Source organism: Setaria viridis, chromosome 2 (genome assembly GCF_005286985.2).
Source record: "Setaria viridis chromosome 2, Setaria_viridis_v4.0, whole genome shotgun sequence".
NCBI lineage: Eukaryota > Viridiplantae > Streptophyta > Magnoliopsida > Poales > Poaceae > Setaria > Setaria viridis.
The window spans coordinates 22,421,500-22,443,681 of NC_048264.2; the positions used below are offsets into that span (position 1 = coordinate 22,421,500).

The window sequence follows — 22,182 nt, forward strand, 5'->3', positions numbered from 1 at the left end:
CCAGTTACCGCCGTCTAATGCGGCGGTAACTCCGTGGGACCCATGGCCACCAGGGTTCCGCGTGGCGCCCGTCGTTTCAGACGGCGGTAAGCGGTTTCCCTCGTGATGTGGCGCTGACGTGGCGTCCCTGCACACATACCGCTGGCTGAAACAACGGTAACTTCTCTTACCGTCAATTCAAATGGCAGTAGCCGTTTCATCCGGTAGCATACGTCTATATTTGCTAATTTTTTCCTCCACTATTTATTTCTGCAAAATCGTAAAAAAATAAAAAAAATTCGGGATCAAGCGATGAATTTATGGGCTGATGAAGATCCTTGGGCCCGTCTGGCAATACAGCCCAGTAAGTAATTGTCCAATGAGCTCATAATGGCTTTCTGGGCTAAAATAGGGCCTATTTGGCTCCATCGTGTTAAAGTTTAACACCCGTCACATCGAATGTTTGGATGCTAATTAGGAGTATTAAATATAGGCTAATTACAAAACTAATTGCACAGATGGAGTGTAATTCGCGAGACGAATCTATTAAGCCTAATTAGCTCATGATTTGACAATGTGGTGCTACAGTAACCATTGCTAATGATGGATTAATTAGGCTTAATAGATTCGTCTCGTAAATTAGCATAGGGTTCTGCAATTAGTTTTATAATTCTTCTAATTAGCATCCAAACATCCGATGTGCACTGTTAAAGTTTAACACCTCGTATAGTCGTATGCAAATATCTCGTATCCAAACACCCTAGAGTATCCAAACACCCCTAAGAGTAGGGTTGGGCGGGCCACAACACAACAGGCAAAAGCAGACGGGCCCACTCATCAGTGGGCACTCACCGCTTTCCGTGCGAACCGTTACCGTCCTCCTCGCTCGCCGGCCGCATTAAACAGCCCATCGCCCCTTCCTCGGAACTAGCCGTTGCGCCCGTCTTCCCCCAGAAAATCCATTCCCTTCCACCTCAACGGCTAGATCCCCTTCCTCCGCTCCGATCCGATCCCATGGCCGCCGCTACAGTCCCTCCGTCTCCGCGCGCGGACTTGATGCCGCCGCCGCCGCCCCCTCCCCCCGTCCCGCCGACGACCGAGCGCCGCCCGCGCCGCCGCGCGCGGGAGGTCAGCTCCCGGTACCTCTCCACGCCCGTCCCCTCCACCCCGCGCCTCTCCAATGCCTCCGCCGCCTCCTCCACGCGGTCGCGCTCCCCGACCCCGTCCCCGCGCGGCCGGCAGCGGGTGGCCACGCCCTTCGCCAACGAGAACCACCCGCCGCCGCCGCCGCCCCCCACGGGCACCGTCGCGCGCAGGCGGGCCGTGCAGAAGCTGTTCGAGGAAACGGGCGCCTGCAACCCACGCGCCTCGGTGAGCTCCGTCTCCTCCGGCGTCGCCGCGGCCACTCCGCGGCCGCTCCCGCGCTCCACCAGCGGGCCGGCCGTTCCCACCGCGAGGAGGGGGTACCCGCGCCTTCCGACGCCCGCGCGAGCCGGCTCGTACCCTTCCGCCGCCTCCGCCGCTGCGGACTCTGACGCCGCGTCGTGCTGCTCGTCGTCCGACACGTCGTCCACGGCCACCGACTTCTCCGAGGCCGACGGCGGGCTCGGGGTGGCCCCAGCCGCGCCGTGCGAGAGCCCGCCGCTGCTCGGCCTGGCGTCCTGCCGCGGCGGCCGCCTCTCGTCAGAGCTCCGGTCCTCGGTGCCGGAGTCGGGCGGATCCGCGCGGGCGTCCAACCCGCTATGCTACCGCTCGCTCAACTCGGCATTGTCGATCTCAACGGCGGCGACGGGGAAGCTGACGACGGCAGCGAGGCCACCACACCCGCAGGGGCCAAAGGCAGCCGAGCTGAAGAAGGCAGCAATCGTGGGGGGCAGGAAGGTCGCGGGGAAGCAGGAGGACGTGCACCAGCTGCGGCTGCTGGACAATCGGTACCTCCAGCACAGGTTCATCAACGCCCGGGCTGAAGCGGTAGCCAAGGCCAAGGCTTCTGCTGCAGAGGTAAGAGTGTTTCTAGTGTATCAGGGGTGATTGTCTTGTTCCGATCGATGAATGAATTGTGAATTTAGGTGCTGACGTTATTTTTTTTGTTTTGTTGGGGTGAAGAAATCCCTCTGTGGGCTCACGGAGAGGCTCATGGGTCTGCGTGAGTACGTAACAAAGAAGCGGACAGAGGTGGACACAATGAGGCGGGAGCAGAGACTCTGCTCCGTGGTGAATGTTCAGGTAAGGCGAATTTGGGCTACTTCTGCGTTCTGAAAATTTTGATTTGTCATGACATAGGTGTTGGATGGCTTCATAACTAGTGCTAAGAATAATGTGTGACTATTGAATCCGAGCACCATAGTTGTCTGAATTGGGTATATCACATGAATGAATTTATTTCATGGCTCACGTGAGGAGGGAGGTATGTCCATTCAAGTTAAGGGGAGTTTTGACACATAGATTGTAGAGGACATTACACTGCATCACTATTGCCAACTGAACTTTGAGGTGAAAATGCATCTGCTTAAATGATTTGCCAGGTTAAATATCTAGAATTGCATCAAATTTCCAACATTCAGTTGGCATTTCTTTGGTGCTGTTTCAGATACTTGATGGATATGTTTGACTGGTATCTATACTTTGTATCGAATGTGCAGAAAAGGCTTTTGAAAGTAAAGGATAGTGTATTGTTATTTGTATCAAAGTGAAAAGTGGATTTACCTAGATTGCATTTGTCTGTTGAGATGTATGGTACAAAGGAAAGGATATAGTCCATTTATGCACTCTCCTGCATTTTAATTGTGTTAGTTGCGTATGCACTAGCATTGTTCACTTGGGCACACTCCTCTATCGTTGTCTCCCTTCAAATTTCAACCTTCAATTGAAGATTGAATTAATTTTTTTAGAAAATATGTTTTGCAAAAACTATCAGGTCCCATATCTGGATCAATGGAGTGATGTCGAGGGGGAGCATTTGAGTTGTCTCGGAGGGGTATCAACAGCTCTGCATAATGCCTCACTGCGGTTACCAGTCATTGGTAATGTCAAGGTAAGATTTCCATTGAGATTCAGTTCTAGGCATAAATTGCATCAATTATTTTTGTATATCTTGTTGTAAAAGTACTTACTAAAATGCTTGCAGGCAAACTGTGGGGAAATCACAGAAGTGCTTACCTCAGCTGTGCAACTGCTGGAACCACTGTCGCCTTATGTCGGAAATTTCTTGCCAAAGGTTAGACCATATCATGAAAAGTGTGTCTGCAAAAGCAATGTATTTCCTTGCTATCTAACGATGCTTTTGAATCGTTCTCAATATCTGATAGATTTGGGATCTGAGAAAGTGGAGTTCCCAAAAAGACTCCTAACTTAGGCTTCTTCTTGAACTAGATTTAACCATGCTTACTAAGTGATGTCTGAAAATTTCACTAATAGAACAAGCTACTGTGATTTGGATCATTCTTTTTGTCATACTTATGCTACAGAGTTTTGATCTCATAACCTGACTTTATAACCTTGATCACCAAAATGGTATTGTGATATTCAGAACCTTCACTAACAGAATAAACTACTGTGTTTTGCGTCCTTTTTTGTTGTACCTGTGTACTAAAGTTTTGATCTTGTCATGCAGGTCATAGAAATTGATGACGTGGCCAAGAATGTTGCGCAAATTATTGCTACTGAAAGAACATTGATAGAAGAGTGTGGTAATCTATTATACCAAGCACATAACCTTCAGGTATGGGTTGAAATTGATAGTCATCTCACTTTCAATCAACATATACTTACTGTTCTTGTCTGGCATGTTAACCCTAGCTAATGCATTAACAATTTCCAATGGCATAGATGCGGGAGTACAGTTTGAGGTGTCAATTGATGCAGCTAAAACAAACTGAAGAAACATGAAAAAAAATACAAGGAAAAGGTGAAAAAAAAACATGCTGCCAAGTCTTTCCTCCAACTGAAGGGGAGCTAACTTTGCTCCACCATTGGTATCCAAGTTTGAGGAGGTGGCTCTGATCATTCACCATAAAAGGCAGAAGTATCCTTCTTTGGATCAAGAATAGCTGATTCTTTTCCAGTATATATGTCATTGTTTGTCATTTGTCGTGGAGGCGTTTTTGTTGTCTGGTGATGGAAAGAACAGATAAAAGCATCATTCTACAAATCAAAATTCGTTGATTCTTTGCAGTGTATTCATTGCTCACGGCTGAATTCATTTGCCGCTGAAAGAAATATGGAGATGATCTTCTATTTAGGAATGACTATGTAGCAGACTAAACCGAATATGGTCATTCTCTTGCCTCTGTCTTGAAAATATATTCAAAAAAATTATGAACAAGAAAATACATTTATAAATGTAAAAGTTAATCCAAAACTTGATCACTAATTACGGCGTAAAAAAGCCGCCAATGGACAATAATCATAAACCTCAAGTGCACGTATCAGTTGTTGCTTTTTCCTTATAATATCCCCGAGATTTATCAATCTGTCGAAACAAGGTTTAAGATCTAGAGTAACTACACATAAAAGAAAAACGATATGATTCGAGTTGCAAGATCATTATAAACAGCAAATATGAACAAGAACAAGAGGTAACGAATGTAGAGCAAAGTCTAAACTATACATATGTTGTAGCTATATTATAGCTAGATAGCAAGTAAAACATGGTTCCCATCAAAGCATTTTTAAATCTCCACATCTAGTCCTACTCTTGAATACTGACCACCCTAACAGATCTTGTCACGATCCTACCGCTCTGCACAAGATGTCACGAACACAAGATAAATGTCTAGATGTTATGATAGATCAAACACGCAATTCTAGTCACCATGACTAAAAACACCAAATACAATCTGCTAAGTCCATAGATTGGAATAAGCATACTCGTAATAGTATAAATCATAAAAGGAGACGTGGATTGCTATTGAATCGGAGCATATACAATATGTTCATCACAAGATCTCCGCCAAGGCCATATATACGACTTGTGACTCCTAACTCTGCGTGGATCTTCCTCGTGGCTAGAGCCTCTGGACAACTTGGACAGCTCTTAGTTCTCTATAGATGGTTGTCCCTCAAGTTTCTCGGCTTTTTTTACGAATGGATGAATGCTCGAGGTAGGTGAATAGGCAAAGGAAAGCCCTAGGCTAGGGGGGTCCAGGCCGGTTAGCCTTGCCCTTTCCATTGGTTATTCCCATTTTGCTTCATCGCCAAGTCTTCTCTGATCTTTCTAAGTCCTTTTAAAACTTGCATGTGGGTTTAGGATGTCGATATTCTCGAGATAAGAATGAATCTTGAAAACCTTACCAAGTTCTGATTACTTAATTATGATCCCAAGATACTCTTACCAAATCTCTTGGATGCTTAGCCTCCAAAATCTTTTGGAATGGATGTAAATCAAATCTGGACATCTGAAAGTGCATCAAGGCTCCTAAGTGGGTTTTGGTGAATTGAATGACAAAACGATTAAAGGACTAACTTATTTGCTTAAGATTGTGAGCAGGTTTTTATTCTCATATTTATGATATGATATTGTTTCATAAGTTAAATGTGTATTATATGGCCCACAATAAAGAAAAGCAAGCAAGTGTGTGATCTTGTGATGAAATTGTATGATCAATGACAAGCAAGGATGAAGTAAAACTTGGGGATATGCTTGGTGGTTGATCTATAAGTCTCCAAATCATATGATAGCTTGATTGACAAGTAAAGGGATCATTAAGAAAAGAATAGTGATATTCACAAATGGATATTGCAAGACTTCACATGTATAAAAAGACATGAGCTTATGTGTTACATATTGGTCTTGTTATTGGAAGCTTGCAAATTAATAAGATATTCTTTATTAATCAAGAACAAGCATTTGAAGAGGATTTCAAATGGGATTTCATTGTTGATGTCAAAACAAAGCTAAACTCAAAGTGGCAAGAATAGGCGAAAAAATCAAGCGAGATACTAGAGCGAGGGACTAAGCAAGCTTTGGAAAGCGATGTCTTGGACTATGTGCGTTTTGCTAAGGTGAAGTGGCTAGTATCCGGGGGGTTTCGAAGTATCATATCCAAGCCTTACCGAGGGGAGCAATGCAATGCATCTAATCTAGTGTGATTGGTAAAATGGAGTGACTTAGGGATTCAAGTATATCTTATCATGAACAAGGGAAAATCTTAAGTCACTAGCTCAAGATGGATGTGCTCAAGATGATAGCTATGTTGAGAGTCCTCAAATGACTATTGATTGAAGTATGGCATGGATGAAGATTTACAAGCTCAAGTGGATGATATAGTGTTTATATTTATTCTTGAGTATAAGTATGTCGTACTATTAAGAGGGATGCAACATTAGCTAATTGACAACACCAAAAGTGCTCTTAGTTGACCTATGTGAGATTGGCCTTGAGAAAAACCTTAAGTGTCCTAGCTCAACTAACAATGGTTGTTTCAACCAGCAGATGAACCGTAAGTGAGTGTTTGAGAGTTTTGGGGTTCAGTCAAACAGGTTCGACCGGTCTGGGGTTCACTGAGCTAATGGATAACTTAGTCAAACTGGTTTGACTGGTTTGGCAGACCGGTCTGACCGATCTGAGGGCAACGGGTAGTTTTTCAAACTAGACCGGATTGACCGGTTTGATCAGCTCCAACGGCTAATTTTTGGTTTGTGGGGTTATATATACCCCTTGGCCCCCTCCTTGGTGGGCTGCTAGTGACACACGACTTGGACACCATCTAGTGACCAGAACAACTCTCCCCAACCTCTCTTTGTGAGACTTAAGTGATTCTTGAGAAATCTTTGAGTTGGGTTGGGAGAGTGATCTTGTGTGAGCATTAGTGTGCTGAAAAGAGCAATCCATAGCTTGAGCACTTATGGTTTGCATTAAGAAAGTCCTTGAAGCATTTGTTACTCTTGGAGGTGTGCCTCCTAGATGGCTAGACGTCGCCGGCTAGCTTCCAAGGTGTGGTGAGTAGTGACAAGTTTGCAAGGGCTGCGATCTTGCCTCCGCAAAGAAAAAGATCATCTAGTGGAGACGAGAAAAGTGGTTGAAAGAGACCCGGCTTGTTGGAAGGGAGTTGAAATAGACTCGTATTCCAATAGGCTCCTCAACGGAGACATAGGATTCATTGCGGTGAATCTAAACTTCGGATAAACAAATCCTCATGTCTTCATTTTAGTTTGCTTCACTTGTTGATTTCTAGCAATTTACTTGTGCTTCTGCTTTGATCTACTTGGGTGTGCTTTTCTTATGTGCATTTTCCCCGTTGAAAATCATTTACACAAGCCACTTTCCAAATTTGGTTGATGCTAGAAGTCAAGGAGGGACTCGAGCAGCACTTGTGTACCACCCTGCCTGGACCGGTCTGATCAGTCTGGTGAACCAGTCTGACCGGTTTGGTTTGAGCAGTGCTACTGAGTGAGTTGAAGTTTTATAAATTGATCATCTTGCCTATTCATCCCCCTCTAGGTGATATCTCGGTCCTTTCAGACACCAGCGGGTGAGAGGTTTCCTTTTAATATCTATGAGGCTAGTCCTATCAGCTTAGGTCTTTTTTAGGTCTTTTGGCCATCATTTTTGCGAGCTTGTCGTTGGTTCAAGGTCTTGCCCATTTGTACTCCAAAATAGGTCAAATTCCAGCATAAATAGAACATTCTCCAAAACACAAGATGTATGCAAAATATGAAGTGATTGTTAGATATGATTAGATAGATGTGTTATTTGCATACCAATATTGAAGCCAAGCTAGGGATAAAAAAGTATTTTTAACGAGCGTCAACACCTACCCTCGCACTAACTTTAAGATTGATGTTACAAAACACATATTAATCCCAACAATCATGTTGTTACACCCATCCTTGCACTAACTTTAAGATTGTCGTTGCAAAACACATATTAGTCTCCACAATCATGTTGTTTTTAATCTCAAAAATCAAATAGGGATCTAGACGCTCTTTCACGTAAATCTTGCAAATTAAGTCATTGAATTTCCATGGATTTTTGGAGGTTTAATGACTCCCCTTTCTTCAAGACCATAGGGAGATTCAAGGGGTGGTCATACGGTGCTGGCCAATCACCTAAAAATATTCTCATCTTTAAAATTACAAGGGAGAATCACCCAAAATGCCATTTCACCTGTTTCAATCCACTTAGTTCTCGTTTGTCTTCAAAAATTGAAATCCAGAATCTTGTCAAAATGTTTTCAGAAAAAATGATGAAGAACAATTCTTTATTGTCTTTGTATTGGCCAATGCCAATGTTTTACGTTTTTCGTATTTTGGAGAATTGCTTAGAAGTCTAAATCATTTCATTGCATGCAAATGAGCCCTTAAATGTGAGAAAGGGCAATTCCATGCCAAAGAGAGCGTTGTGATGCCATGTTAAGGCTTTGGGGAGTGACAAGAGCCAAAATGTGGTGTATGGTGACAATTTGAAGGAGGGAAGGAGAGGCACATAGAACTGTATCAAAGATTGACAATTTAAAACTATTGGGTTGAAATTCAGTGGTTGAGTGGCGTGATTTAAGCATGTAGACATTTTTACACTAAGTGGGCACGGGTGTGAAATGGATACGTAGTAGTTTTGCGAGGCACTAAAATGGTCGTAGGAGATGATGAGGACATGATACCTATGCATACGACCACAGTTAAAGAATGGCGTGGAGGTGGAGGACTAGCAAGAGCATCCAAATCAAGTTGGAGATCTAAACCTTATCAAGTTCGCATCCCAAGGTGGAGGCCCAAAGTTATATCAAGTCCGAGTCATCTCAAAGTATATGAGCAATTACCTCGGAGTATGGAGTGCGATTTTGACATTTTACATATACGCGGAAAATTGAGATGACACACTTTTCAATGGCACTAGTCTCATGTCAAAATTCCTTCTGAGTCAACAGGAATGTCGAATCAAGAGGACATACAGAATCTGCGTCACCATCTTTTGGACTGTTAGGCCGTGTATCATATTGGAGTCCATAAAGGACGCATCTTGGGATCCTTGTACGCCCCTAAACCCTTTATATTACATAGCCATAATGTTTAGATTTTGCTTAGATTAATCATTTTTGAACAGTTCCACCGTTTATCGGTTGGTGAGACCCAACTTATGTGCTTCATAACATTTGCAATATTTAAATTGTGTTCTACCTTATTTTTGATCATGCTCTTAGATTTGCAAGCAGGGATTAGCTTTTGTGGTGAGGTCAATCAGGCAACACATATTTGATAACTAGAGGATAAGTGGTGCTATAATTTGTGAGTTTGCGATCTTGTTGATCGGAAATCGGATCGTTTGTGTCAAGTCTCCACCAAATCGAGAGTTATCCTCACCTGATGGAAGATCAGATATCCTAATTCCCATCGGGAGACATCACACATGGTTTGGATTTGATGGTGGAGGAAGGTTAACTATTTGCTAGTTTTTCTTAAGTCACTTTGAAACGAAACTTTTCACCATTGGACTATTATATAAGTCCAATTTTGGGGATTCAATCCGAATACCTAATACCAGTGACCATCCAACTATTAAAATTAATATTTTTTATCCTTCAGTTGATTTTAAGATGGTTGGGAGCTGAAGTGGCTACTATTTTGCCATATAGGATGATGGGGCCTAGCATGCTACATGGCAAAATTTCCATCACCTTAGCTTCAAAGCACACTTAAATCAAGTGAAGGGGCAAAAACAAATGTACATTTTTTACAAATTGCGTGACCACTCTGGTATATATCAAGCTGGCCTCGACAATTGTAAAAAAAACTTATTCCAAAATTAAAATAGCACTACTTTTTTATAACAGTCATAGCTTCTTCAACTAGTGGGAATGAATATTTCAAATTTTGGTACTAATATTGTTTGAAACATTAATGTTTGAAAATGGATTATGTAAGTGTACTATCAAGTTTATCAATTATTGAAATTCATACATCTTTTATATGGTACTCTTTGAAATCTTAGAACGAATTAATACTTTCCTAGTTTGCAGTTTTATATGCAAAGGATTGTTTTTTTGGCAGTAGGAATTATGAACTTGGCTCATTGGCTGGCAGCTTGCGATGTCAATTATATTAAAATAAACAACGGTCAACCTCTGGAGGAAGAGTGGACCAAGTTATACAAAACTTGCAAATTACAACGAGGGAACAACTACAGTTCTCTTTCGTTTTTTTATAGGTTCCACGTAGTGTCTCTACTGTAACTGCAATTTTCTTTTAAAAAAGCAATTTTCTATTTGCAGTGATTAATGTTCCTACTCTTTTATAGACCAATTAATATATTACTTTTTATGATTTCGTCATTATTACAGTATTAAAAAAATAATCAGAACGCCACAAAAGACCTCAAATATTGCGCCCAAAAAAATTATATTTCAAACTATACGCATACGATCGGAAATACGAATACGCAGACATGTACGCCGTACGAATACGTACACCAATCACCTGCTTCATCGAGGCCGACCTCCCCCTCCCGCCCCGCGACGCCTCGTCCTTCTTCCTCCTCGTCTCCTTCCCTCGCTTCCACCTCCTTTCAAACCCTAGAACTCGATTCCCCACCCAAAACCCTAACCCTAGCCCCCCCCCCCCCCCCGCCTCTTCTCCTCCGTGTACCCCTCCGCTCCGCGGTGCTCCTCGCGGCTCCCGCGCCCGCGGCCCGCCTCGCCCGGTCCTCCCCGTCGGCCCTCGCGGACCTAGGGTTTCGCTCGGTCTCGAGCTGCTCGTTCGTTCTCTGGGTTGGGCGGGCGGGCGGGTCGGCGAGGAGGTGGTGGGTGGAGATGAGATGAGGTTGCAGCGGCAGTTGGGTGGTGGGAGCTATGAGTAGGCTCTCGTTCAGGCCGCGGCCGCTCGACATCCACAAGAAGCTCCCCATCCTCAAGTCCGTGCGGGAGTTCGAGGATGAGGAGCCGGGGGTCGCGCCTCTTGCCTCCGCGAGGGCGGGGGTGCTGCTGCGCCACTCAGGGGCGGAGCTTACTGCATCTGCGGCAAACAATGCCACAGAGGGCGAGGTAATTTGAAGCTGCTGCTTGAGCTGCGGCAATGTTAAATGTTGGTGCTCGGAGGCTCGTAGAGTTTGATTCTAGATTGTAGTGAGCTGAATTGAGCTGGCTTCTGTGCTTGAATTCCCATTTCACCAGCTTAGCTTCGTGATATGCATATTATGCATGGGTAAAACTACTGTTTGGTGTAGCTTTTATCATGGTGGCCATTGCAAAAATGAGAAATGAAGAGGACTTTGGGTTGGATTACAGATTGTAATATCATGGAATAACTCCATTTCCAGTATACTGTCTGGTTTCTAGTGTTTAGACATGCCAAATGAAGACTACTATTCTAACTTATCTCATATTGCTGCCATGTACTGTGGCTAAATTTACATTGACACTGTAACGAAATATCTGTGATGATAAGATTATCTAAGAAACAAGGCTTTTCCAGTGGAATGATGCAATCTGTGGCCTGTAATAGCTTTCATGCATTTCTCGATGAACCTGTTTTACTTTCATTTGATACGGCTCACGTTATAGGTATCAAGAATTTCTTAGAGAAGTTATTGCTGCTATACTTTCATTTGTGTACAGCTTCATTTCTAAGAAACCAAAACTTTTAGCAATAAATATATTTTAAACACATGGCCATCTTTCTATGAAGTGGGTTTGGGATATACGCTGCTTGGTTTCTTGGACCATATTTCAGATATTGGACTATTTGCCAGGTGCATAGATTTGTTCCAGCGATAGTGAAAATTTTCTGTCCACCTAATTGAAACCATAATTATTTTTACATATTCTGTCTTTTTTCTGAAATATCTTGTCCAGAGATTCAAAAGATTGATGCTTTGCTAGGTTGATCTGAGAAGTATCTATTTCTGATTATTTTGAAATAATTGTATTGGCTATAACAAAACATAGTCTGATGTGGTTAGATCACTTAGTCCAACCAATATATGCTCAAGCTTGGTATATCTATTGAACTGCTACTATATCATATATGGTTCAAAGGATGCTAGACAAAGGAATTATATCACACTACTTTGCAGGGAAATCAAGCACCCAGTAAGAAGAATATCCAAGAAATACCAACCCCACAGTTTGATATTGTGGACACCTATGAAAGGGACTATACTCGTACCTTTGCACAACCGACATCTTATATACGTGGAAGAGGAGGTTTCTTTCTTATCGCTTCCCTGTAGTCAGCCTTTTTTTGCACCTAAAGTGTTGTGTTTATGAGTTCTATTACTAAGAGTGATCGATATCTGCAGCCAGAGCTGAGATCGGTGAATTTGTCGAGTATGACCTGGACAACGAAGATGAGGACTGGCTTGAGGACTTTAATAATGAGCGGAAGAATATAAACCCTGAAAAGTAAGAAAATGCTACTGATCTGGATAAATTAAGAAATGCTGCTGATTTATAAGTGAAAATGGGCTTTGACCTAGATAAATTGGTGGACTAGTTAAAGGAACTATGGTTGGAATTTAGCTGCAGTTAGAATATACGCCATTTGTATAGAATGTAACTCAAGAGTTAAGAACTATATACTTTTAGGAAGTGAAGTTTTTCCTTTCCTAGACCGCGCAATATCCCAACTTCAACTTCGTTTTTCTCAATTAAATTAGTTCCGTACAGACAAAAGAATAGCTTCTTGCTTATTTTCGTTTGAATAATATTTGTTACATTTTAATTCAAATCCTAATACAGGTTGGAAGTCCTACTATTCAAGTTGGAAATTTTGGACCACAAGGCTCGTGAGAGAGCAGGAGCCATAACACCAACTTTCATAGGGCCAGTACCAGTCCTCTTGCAGCTTGATACTGCTATGGAGGTAAAACCACACTAAATGAAAACCATACTTAAGGGGATTACAGAGTTGGCATGCAGACTATGAATCTTATTTTCCAATAGATACTGTATTTGATATAACATATTCATATAAACCTACTGTATCTGGTCCATAATCATCCCTGATATTCATTTTTTTGGCCCTTTTAACAGCTCATGCATAGAATGCTGGCTACTGGATTTTGTATGTTGAATGTCTTAGGACTCCTCATGCTAGATATAGCACATACTCGACGTTTTTGCTTGATGTGTTAAGATGTACTATGCATTGATGTATGACACCCAGCTTCCAATATATGTCAAAACACTTATGCACCAGATACAAAACTCCCTTGTCATTTCTATGATGTACTCTCTAATGGCAGAATACAACATATTTATAACAGAAGTGACTTTTCAATGTGTTCTTGTCTTTCTGTTTATTGTATGGTGTCTAAGTGCTGACAATGCTGCCACTTTGTGCATTCATTATGGATTCTCAATGGAAATTTTGCAATGAATAGAATTACATGTTTTCAACACACTATTAAGTATTAACTTTCAGTATGTACGTCATCACGGATTTGCTTACTATGTTTGTGGCATAGTGTTTATGTCATAGAACTGTGGTCTTCTAAGTCAAATGGAACTAAACTTGGGGAGTTTGGAGGTGTTTTGTGTCCACAGGGGGACATTTTGTTTGTTTGTTCGGTTCCATGCCAACATCAATGTGTCCTCGGAAAGGATATGTGAATGTTTAGAATACATAAGGTTGCAAGAAACGCGACCTTGTGGAGCTTCTGAATAATCACTGACAAGACCTTCCATACACTCTTGGTTTGCACATTATTGTGCTTGTCCATGTGTTATTGTTAAAACTGACTCATAGTTAGGTGGATTCTGCTATTGATTACTTTTTAGATATTGGTTGGGAAGGATTTCAAGGCATAGATATTTCAAGGCATAGATATTGATTGTCAGTAAGATTTTCAAGTGGGAGCGAGTAAAAAAGTAACTTAACATTTTCCTGTAGTAAATCTGCCGATGATCTGATTATTCTTCAGCTCTTTTCCCCCTAGATTCTTGGGGAAAGTTTACTTTTTTTACCTGCTTTTCTCTTTCACTCGGAACAATTACTAACCAAAGTGCTTTCTTTGTAGGCTTTGCAGTACTTGTCTGTTCGGTATGCAGTTTTCCAAGCTGTATATAACTACTGGAAAGAAAAGGTATGTTTTTACTTTCAAATGTAGTATATAGTTTTTTCGAGTACAAATGGTATTTCTCTTTTGGTTTTGTAGCTATGCCTCACTGTCATTGACTTTAATATCTTGTTTTCACGATCTAATTTGCCTGAAAACCTTTAAATCCTGACTTAGTCTTTAAATCAGAAACTTGGCTTATATTTCATGATCTTATACCTTATGTTCTTTTATCAGAGGGAACGATGGCAAAAGCCTATTCTTCGGCGATTGCAGGTTAGCATATTTCTTTGGTATCTTAGTGATTTATCTTAACTTTTCATGAAGTTCCTTCTGCCTTTAGGCATTTTTTTTGTTTACGAATGTTTCTAGTGTCCTATATACATTAGTCTTGTGCAAATTATTCCAGATTCCAGTGTGAAACATGCTATTTCTTTGTGAAATAGTGTACCACATGATGTTGCAATTTGTCACCAGATGTGGCAATTGCTTTGTTAAATTATATTTCCTCCAATTGGAAATATAAGTCCATCTAGATTTGTCTTAAGTCAAACCTTTTATAGTTTTAACTATAAAATTCTAAAATTTCATATACACTGACAAAACAAGATTGTCACTGTTAGATTCATTATGAAAAAAAATACTTCTATAAATATAACTCTTTCCATCTAAGATAATATATTTTTATAGATATTGCTAGTCAAAGTTTCATATTGGAGACCATGTCAAATGGACTTGTATTTCCGATCGGGTGAAGTATAAATTAATGTCAGTTTGCATGACCATTGGAGGGTTAACTGGAGTTACACTCGATGAGAAACTGGCTGGAACTCCTAAGACAACTGGTCCTCGTTTTAATCTTTTCCTGAAGTGCTATAAATGTTGTCCATGATAAATCTGCCCAGCAAACTTATAGTTTGCTTAATGATATCACATATCGTAATTGCATGATAGCAGGGCAGATATTGGATCGAATCTTTGCTTCAGTGTCAATTGTCCTATGGATGCCTTATGTCTGGCTTGCAAAGTGCCCACTCCTGTAGTTTGGTCATGGTCATCTATCCTGCCCTAATGAGTCATGCTGGCAAGTGGCAACTTGGTCATTCTTTTGGCATCCCAAATGAGTTTCAAATTGCAGCGCACATTTCCTCAAAGGATTTGGCCATTATTTTCCTGTGAAATTTCTTCACCTATGATATGTTTTTGTAAACTTTGTTTTGGCCTACAAGCTTAGGATTAGGATGTTATAATATGTTCGGGCTTCTTAGCTGCATTTCTTTATCATTGGTGGCTGACTTGGCTGTTGTTTTGCAGCCTCCTCCGCCAGTGAATGATACAAACCCATACAATGTCTTCAGGCCAAGAGAAAAGGCTCATCGTCTTCATACAAGAAGGGTAGGTGTTTTGAGATCCTTGAGATCAGTGATTATCATTTAATACATAACTTATGGCTGCAGCTATTAATAAAGAAGTTAAATTTTCCTTTTTGAAATTTACCTTCTGCTATCATGTTTTTCTTTTCTTTAAAACGTGATTGTGCTTTTTATTTTGAGTTGTATAACAGTTTACTGCGTTTTCCAGATGCAAAGACGAGAAAACAATATCCAGTCATTTGAAAAACTTCGCCTGGTAAGAAACAGTTATTTTTCTTGTGGTTATTATCCTAGTTAAACATCTTAATGTTGCACTGGTAAATATATTTTTATTAAGGCTTTTCTGGCATCTCATTTTCTTTTACTTATTGCTGTTTCCTTCATCCTGCCCATCTTACTGTATATCTCTGTACAAATTTCTAATCTAGGATAATTTTGTTTCTTTTAAATTGGAAACATAAACGATTCACTGATTATTTTTTGCAATGAGGTTTAGCATGTACATGTTAAAGAAAGTGGTACTCTTTACTTTTTTAACTGGTAAAAAATGTCAGTTGAATGTTTTGACACTAAGGAACCATTCTGATGTCTGCTTATCCTATTACAACTCATTGCTGAATCATATTACTTATCCATGAATCTCATTAAATCCTTTATTTATTTATACTTTTTGTTTCTAGATGCTCATTAATTAGTTGTGATCTAAGTTCTTTAGCTGTCATTTTTTATGTTGCTGCCACATGGAGGTTTTCCTGTTCATTTTTTAAACAGAACTGCACAAAATATGTTAAAAGAGGAAAACGAAGTCCATGTTTTCTTTATAATGTGCAATTATTGCTAACAATAGTTTGATCGTGCTATCTGATTTGTGAGAGCTTGTATTCTCATGCTTGAAGTACTCCCTCCAGTCACAAATAAGCGATGTTTTGGGGTTGTCTTAAGGGCCTGTTTGGCAGAGCTCCCAGAGCAAGTTCTAGGCTGAATCTAGGAGTTCTGCCAAACAGTTTTTCAGAGAGAAGTAATTCCATGCTGATTCTGTGAAGTAATTATCTGGAATCAACTAAGGGGTTGGGAGCTGTTAAAACTAGCTTCTTTTGATTCTCTTCTCGCACATAGAGAATCACCTTCAGTCACAAAATCACTTCTCTCAGATCAGATTAGCAGGTGGAGCTCTACCAAAGCCCTAAGTCATTCAATCCAAACTTTAGTTGCAAATTACCATTTATTTGTTGAATTTGCATGTTTCAATGTTTGAAAATAACACGAGTAAATTTGTCTCATGTACTTTCATAAAGTACACTTTTACTATGTTATAAAGATTTTGTAAAAAAAATTTCTAGTCAAAAGTCATGATCTGTAGTGTCAATGTCCATAATGTTACTTATTTGTTACTGGTTAATACCGTCTAGTTTCGTTGCTGTTCCACTGCATGGAATTCCCTTTTGTATAGCTGAACTACTTTTTTTGGTACCTTTATCTTATGTGATGCAGTGGCAAAGTTCAGCAGTGCATGTCTACACATTCTTTTAAAAGCTTTAAAACTGTTGCTTCTTTGCATGTGTTTTGAAATCCTTGCCTTTTGCATGTGTTGTGATATGGACTGTAAATTACAAGATCTTGAATGGTGCTACGTGATTTTGTGCTTTTTTGCTGCTTATGATATGAGCTTGAAAATTTTGTGTCAGGTGCGACGCAACTTGGAGCAAGCAAAAGCACTAATGGATGCGTTGATTAAGGTTAGTTTATGCATAATCTGATCTTGCAGTTCTTTGGAAAATATAAACGTGTTTCTGTCATAGTTATTAGGACCAGACCGGACCGGCGGTTCGATCGGTAAAAAGACCAAACCAGGGCCTCCAACAGTTTGGTTCACTTAAAAGACGTCCATGCAATCGGACCCAAAAAACCGACAAACCGGCCGGTTTTCTAAAAAACCAGCGAACTGGACGTTTCATAGGAATCGGACAGCTTTTGCTGGCATCTCTGTGCGTTCCTATTTTGACCTGCTGGGCCCTACGCCGAACCTTATCTCTTTGGGTTCTTGTCACCACGCACAGCACTACAGCAGCACCGTTTCATTCCACACGCAGAAGCAAGCGCCGGTGAGCAGGGACGGTAGCTGCTGCCGTGAGGACTAGGGGCACAGCAGTGAGCAGGCCACCGCGCTGTAGGGCTGCCATGAGCAGTGAGCGGGGCTCCGGCTGCTGTGAGCAGCGAACGGGGTGGTGGGGCAGCACCGCGGGGAGCGGCGACCGAGGCGGTGGCACAGCACCGCGGCGAGCATGGCGGCGGGGCAGCACAGCATTAGGTGCAGCCAAGGGGCGAGTGTGCCGCGGCAGAGCAAACCTCGGTGACCTGACAGAGGACGCAGCAAGGTCCTGGCGGCGAGTTACTGATGGCATTGCTACTTGTGAAGTTGCTACCGCTCGAATGTGATTGAAATGCCTTTTCCTTCTTTCTTATATTTGTGATTGAAATTATTGCAATATAAATTGAATGATGGCTGTAACAAATTTGCATGGGAGTCGATCATTTGCCACTAAAATTAAGATTCAGACTTGAGATAATGGAGCTGTAAATCCTCAAATGCATCTCAATTCTAAGCATAAACTTGCAGCCTAGTCAAACATCTTAATGGCTATGTCATGTGCTTCCCGGTTACTTGAGATCAATGTTAATCATCAATGATATGTTCCCCGATTCTAAATATTTTGTGGCCGGTTCGATTCAATGGCTATGTCATGTGCTTCCCGGTTACTTGAGATCAATGTTAATCATCAATGATATGTTCCCCGATTCTAAATATTTTGTGGCCGGTTCGATTCAACGGTTCGAAGCTATTGAACCGGCAGTTCAACCGGTTCTAAACGGATGGACCAATGAACCGACGGACTCACCGTTTCGATGACCGGTCCGGTCCTAATAACTAACTTCTGTAATTATTTAATTACTAACATACTGTTTACAGAGGGAGGAGACAAAGAGGGAGGCCATGGAATGCCATGTCAACCTTCAGCGCATTCAGATGAAATATAAGGTATAAACTGTTACACATTTTACATTTACCATATTCTAAAAGTCTACGTTATATGAATTCTGATATAACCAACAGCAAAATACAATTTATTTTTCCAACAATTACTGGTGAATTAGGATATAATTACTCTATGCTACTTATGTCATTGTTGTCTGTGAAAATGAAATCACTTGATGCTTTTCTTCATCTCCTGGACCACCATGCGACATGCGGTGGGGGATGAGATGGGGGAAAGCACCAGCAGCATTAGGCACATCAAATACTCATTATTTAGTTGCATTCAGTTACCTGTTATGTTTGCTGTCCCAGGATGTCACCCTCCCACAAGCCACAACTACCTCCCTGCTATCTTCGCAATGGCAGGAGCTTGACATTTATGAGTACCATGTTATTGCATGAAACAGTATTATGGCTTCACATGCCAAAGTAGTATTTCAATTAGGCCTTCTATGCATACTGCAGATACACCTTTGCCATTACTTATTCTTAGATTTCAGGAGGTTGGTTCATCCCTAGTTGATTCTTGTTCTTCGTGACATGTTTGTGCTTCTTGAGGACCCAAGAGGCAAAGACAGCCATTTTCATACAAAGAGAGAGAAGTTAATCTTTGTTATTTGATAGGAAATGTCGCACATAAACCAAAACAACACAGGTAATATGTCATAGTTTAAAAACTTCAACACATAGTAATTGCACTTTAGTGACAGTCAGCTGAAGGACTACTGGTACTTGGGTTTCATGAAAGAACGTAAGACTACCTTCACTTGGTTCTATGTTTTCATGGTTTAGTTTTGCACATATGGGAGCAGAAAATGTTCAAGTAAATCTATTAAGTACTTTTACCTTGTTATTATGGCCAATTCATAATTACAGATTTATCACTGAGTGATATTATGGTCCATCCCATTTTAAGATTCTAGTTACAGTCCGCTTCTTTTTTCATGTCCTATTAGCTTTCTAATTCTTGATATATTTGATTCTTATTGCCTCACTACCATTTCCATTTTTCCTGTTTCAGCATGAGGCCCAGCTTGTTGATGATGGGACCACTTTGTCTGCCTTCCAGCAAACTTCTAGCAGATTTGACTCAAGTGACGATGATTATGCTGATTCAGATGACACCACAACTGAACAGCAATATATACGACCGGCTGTTTTCCATCCTCGGTTCCGTTCTAACAAGCTATCTGTGATCCCTCCACTCCGGATAAAGCGTGAACGGGAACTTAAAAGGAGACCTCAGCAGAATGGCTGGGTATTTAAAAGGGTATGATGTCTCTCAATCTCTCCCTCTTTTTTTCTTATTGGTCACTTCAAGGGATACAAGTGGGTACCCAATGGGTAGTTCTGGCTCCACCCCCCTTTAATCCATTTTTGTTCCATTTTTTCTTGCTCTAGAATCTGGATGAGTTCATTTTGATGAGTTTTCGGTCAACCCAGTGACCCAGCCAAGAGTAAACTTGCATCCCTAATCACTACAAAGAAACTGGTGTTAAACATTTGTTTCATGCTAGCCCCAGCTGTTTTAACCAGCCAAATTTAGGAAAGCCATTAGCTGCCACTTGAATGATGTTTAGAAGATAATGTTATTATCTTGTTCCAGAATGACAGCTTGAAAACACCTGACTGGAATCCAGTGAGAAACTGGCCAGATAGAGGGTTCCTAGTGGACACCCAATTTTTTCTTTGAAAATTCATCTTTTGTTACCCTGTAGGACAATGAGCATGAGGGCACCATTTTCTTGATGGGAACTCGGTCAATCACAAAGTGTAGATTTATACAAAATACAACAGTTGTTGTAGTTGAGCAGTTCCCTCTGTCAAGTCTATTTACCATCTTCAAATACAGGACCCCGAGGAGCCAGTATTCTTATTCACAAGACCACTTGATCCAGAGAAATTGGTCGCAGCAGGTATCAAGCCGCCACCAGATCCTCCCATTGAGAATGGTGCCACAACACCACCATTTCGGTGTCGAGGTAGGATTGGACGAGGTGGTCGCATCATCTTTGACCGATGGAACCCTCTTCTCCGGACACCAATTGGCCAGGAGACCTCTTATTATGTGCCATACGGTCACAGGCCTCCCTCACCTGAAGGTTGAAGATATTATTCTTCTGCACTTGGTGCGTATGCCGCTGGCACAGCTAGTGAATTGTGAAGCCCCCCCGAGCAATTGTGTTTCCATAGGTGCACAAAGTTTGTCTGTGGACTCCATTTGCGATCACCTGAGTCTCAACTCTTGAGCTCAATGGATCTGATGGAAAGGCAAGAAAGCTGCTGGATGAGCAGCAGCCACAATGGAAGTTGAGAAGGTATGGGCTATCGTGGGCCTAACATTTCTCGTCAGATGTGGCTGTCATCTTTTCGCTGCTGTTGTAAAATTATTGCAGTGTAGGTGAAAGAGTAGAGTGTTTTTAGGGTCAGTATTTAATATCATGCTCTCTCATTTGATTATTCATTTGGAGGAGAGGAAATCCTTCTCATTGCTAAGCCAAGCTTTTCTGTATAATGTCCCAACACCTTGTTGCATGTATTTGACTAATGCGCTCACGTGTATATACTGTAACCCAACGTGCATTGGCATGTCGTGGCAAATGTCGTTAGTCAGTAGGTTAGGCGGAAAATGGTAATGGAAGGGGGCCAACAATGTTGTTTACTGTTGTTGAAATGTTGGTGGTCAACTTACTCTTGTAACCATGTACAGATTCAGGTTTTTGTTGTGTAACTCAAAGTCAACAAAGAGCTGGTCACTCTGTCAGGATTGCAAGATCTTGTGATTCTCTCTGACAACACTTTTATTTTATATGAGAATTGCCTTGCAGGATGTAGCAAGAATTCATCAGTTGGCGTTTCAGTTATGACCATTCAGAGCGGAATAGACATGTTACAAGTTAGTTGATCCAGTTTCAGTGTCAGTCTTGCTGGTGCAGTGCTTATGTCGTGGACAAGACGAGCTGACATGGTAATTTCGTCATCGGTTTGGCTGTGAGGCGTTGCTTCTGGAAATATTCATGGGCATAGATAGAGATCTGAAAAGCAGCAAACTGTTACATTCCACAGCGTGGTTTCAAAGATCTTCAGGTTTCACCAAAGCAGCAGGAGACAAGCTGTGAGCCTGGCTGGGGGCATTCTTACCTGATCAGTTGTCTTTGTGGCGATGAATTGTGCAACTCGTGGCCAGTCCTGACCGAATCTACGAAAGGAGCTAGGTTTAGAATTGTTGTACATGGAATGAATGGTGGTACAGATTTGTCGTTCCAGTCGGAAGGCTCAAGATGTTGGGATTGTACTGCGGTATATCTGGTTCATGTTTCAGCAGAACTATATACCTCGCCAGGGCAATCCTGAAGTTGATCCGTTCCCTGATGCTCCAGCATTCTTTGGGAGGCTGAGCAATGGCGCACAACAGCTCCATACTGCGCTTTCGCATGGGGTTCTTCCTTCCTGATGGTGATGAACGTTGTTTCCCCATTGCCGACGGTGCTTTCTCCTTGCATTCAGAGCACAGCATCTCGATCTAGAAGAGCCAGAATCCTAGTGCGTATATATCCATGTCACTGCAGGTCAGAAGTTTATGAGTTGATCATGCGAAAGATAAGATGGGCAAGCAGAGTGCAAATAAGCGTGAGTTGTCTGAAAAGGCCGCGTTTTACATACTGGAATCATGGTCATGCCTTGAAGAGACAAGGGAAGAGAAAAACGGAATGGCCCATATAGTCATATGTATCTCGTGATCAGTGAGTTATATGTTTCCTTTGTTTTGAAGCATCTCCTTTTTACTAAAAAGGATTCCTCAAAGG

At 41.6% G+C, this 22,182-nt stretch overlaps 2 protein-coding genes across 2 annotated transcripts; both read left to right on the forward strand.

Annotated features, from left to right (window-relative positions):
• The first annotated feature begins 897 nt into the window (after positions 1–897).
• LOC117842451 (uncharacterized) lies at positions 898–4,146 on the forward strand. Its single transcript, XM_034722914.2, has 6 exons — positions 898–1,980; positions 2,086–2,205; positions 2,897–3,013; positions 3,107–3,196; positions 3,593–3,700; positions 3,808–4,146. The coding sequence occupies exons 1-6, from the start codon at positions 994–996 to the stop codon at positions 3,865–3,867; spliced, it is 1,482 nt and encodes a 493-aa protein (XP_034578805.1). The 5' UTR covers positions 898–993; the 3' UTR covers positions 3,868–4,146.
• Positions 4,147–10,533: 6,387 nt separating this feature from the next.
• On the forward strand, positions 10,534–21,149 carry LOC117844740 (uncharacterized). The gene is made up of 12 exons (XM_034725509.2): positions 10,534–10,955; positions 11,987–12,116; positions 12,212–12,314; positions 12,651–12,774; positions 13,931–13,996; positions 14,207–14,245; positions 15,284–15,364; positions 15,551–15,598; positions 17,028–17,078; positions 18,311–18,379; positions 19,398–19,646; positions 20,229–21,149. The coding sequence occupies exons 1-12, from the start codon at positions 10,764–10,766 to the stop codon at positions 20,481–20,483; spliced, it is 1,407 nt and encodes a 468-aa protein (XP_034581400.1). The 5' UTR covers positions 10,534–10,763; the 3' UTR covers positions 20,484–21,149.
• Positions 21,150–22,182: the final 1,033 nt, after the last annotated feature.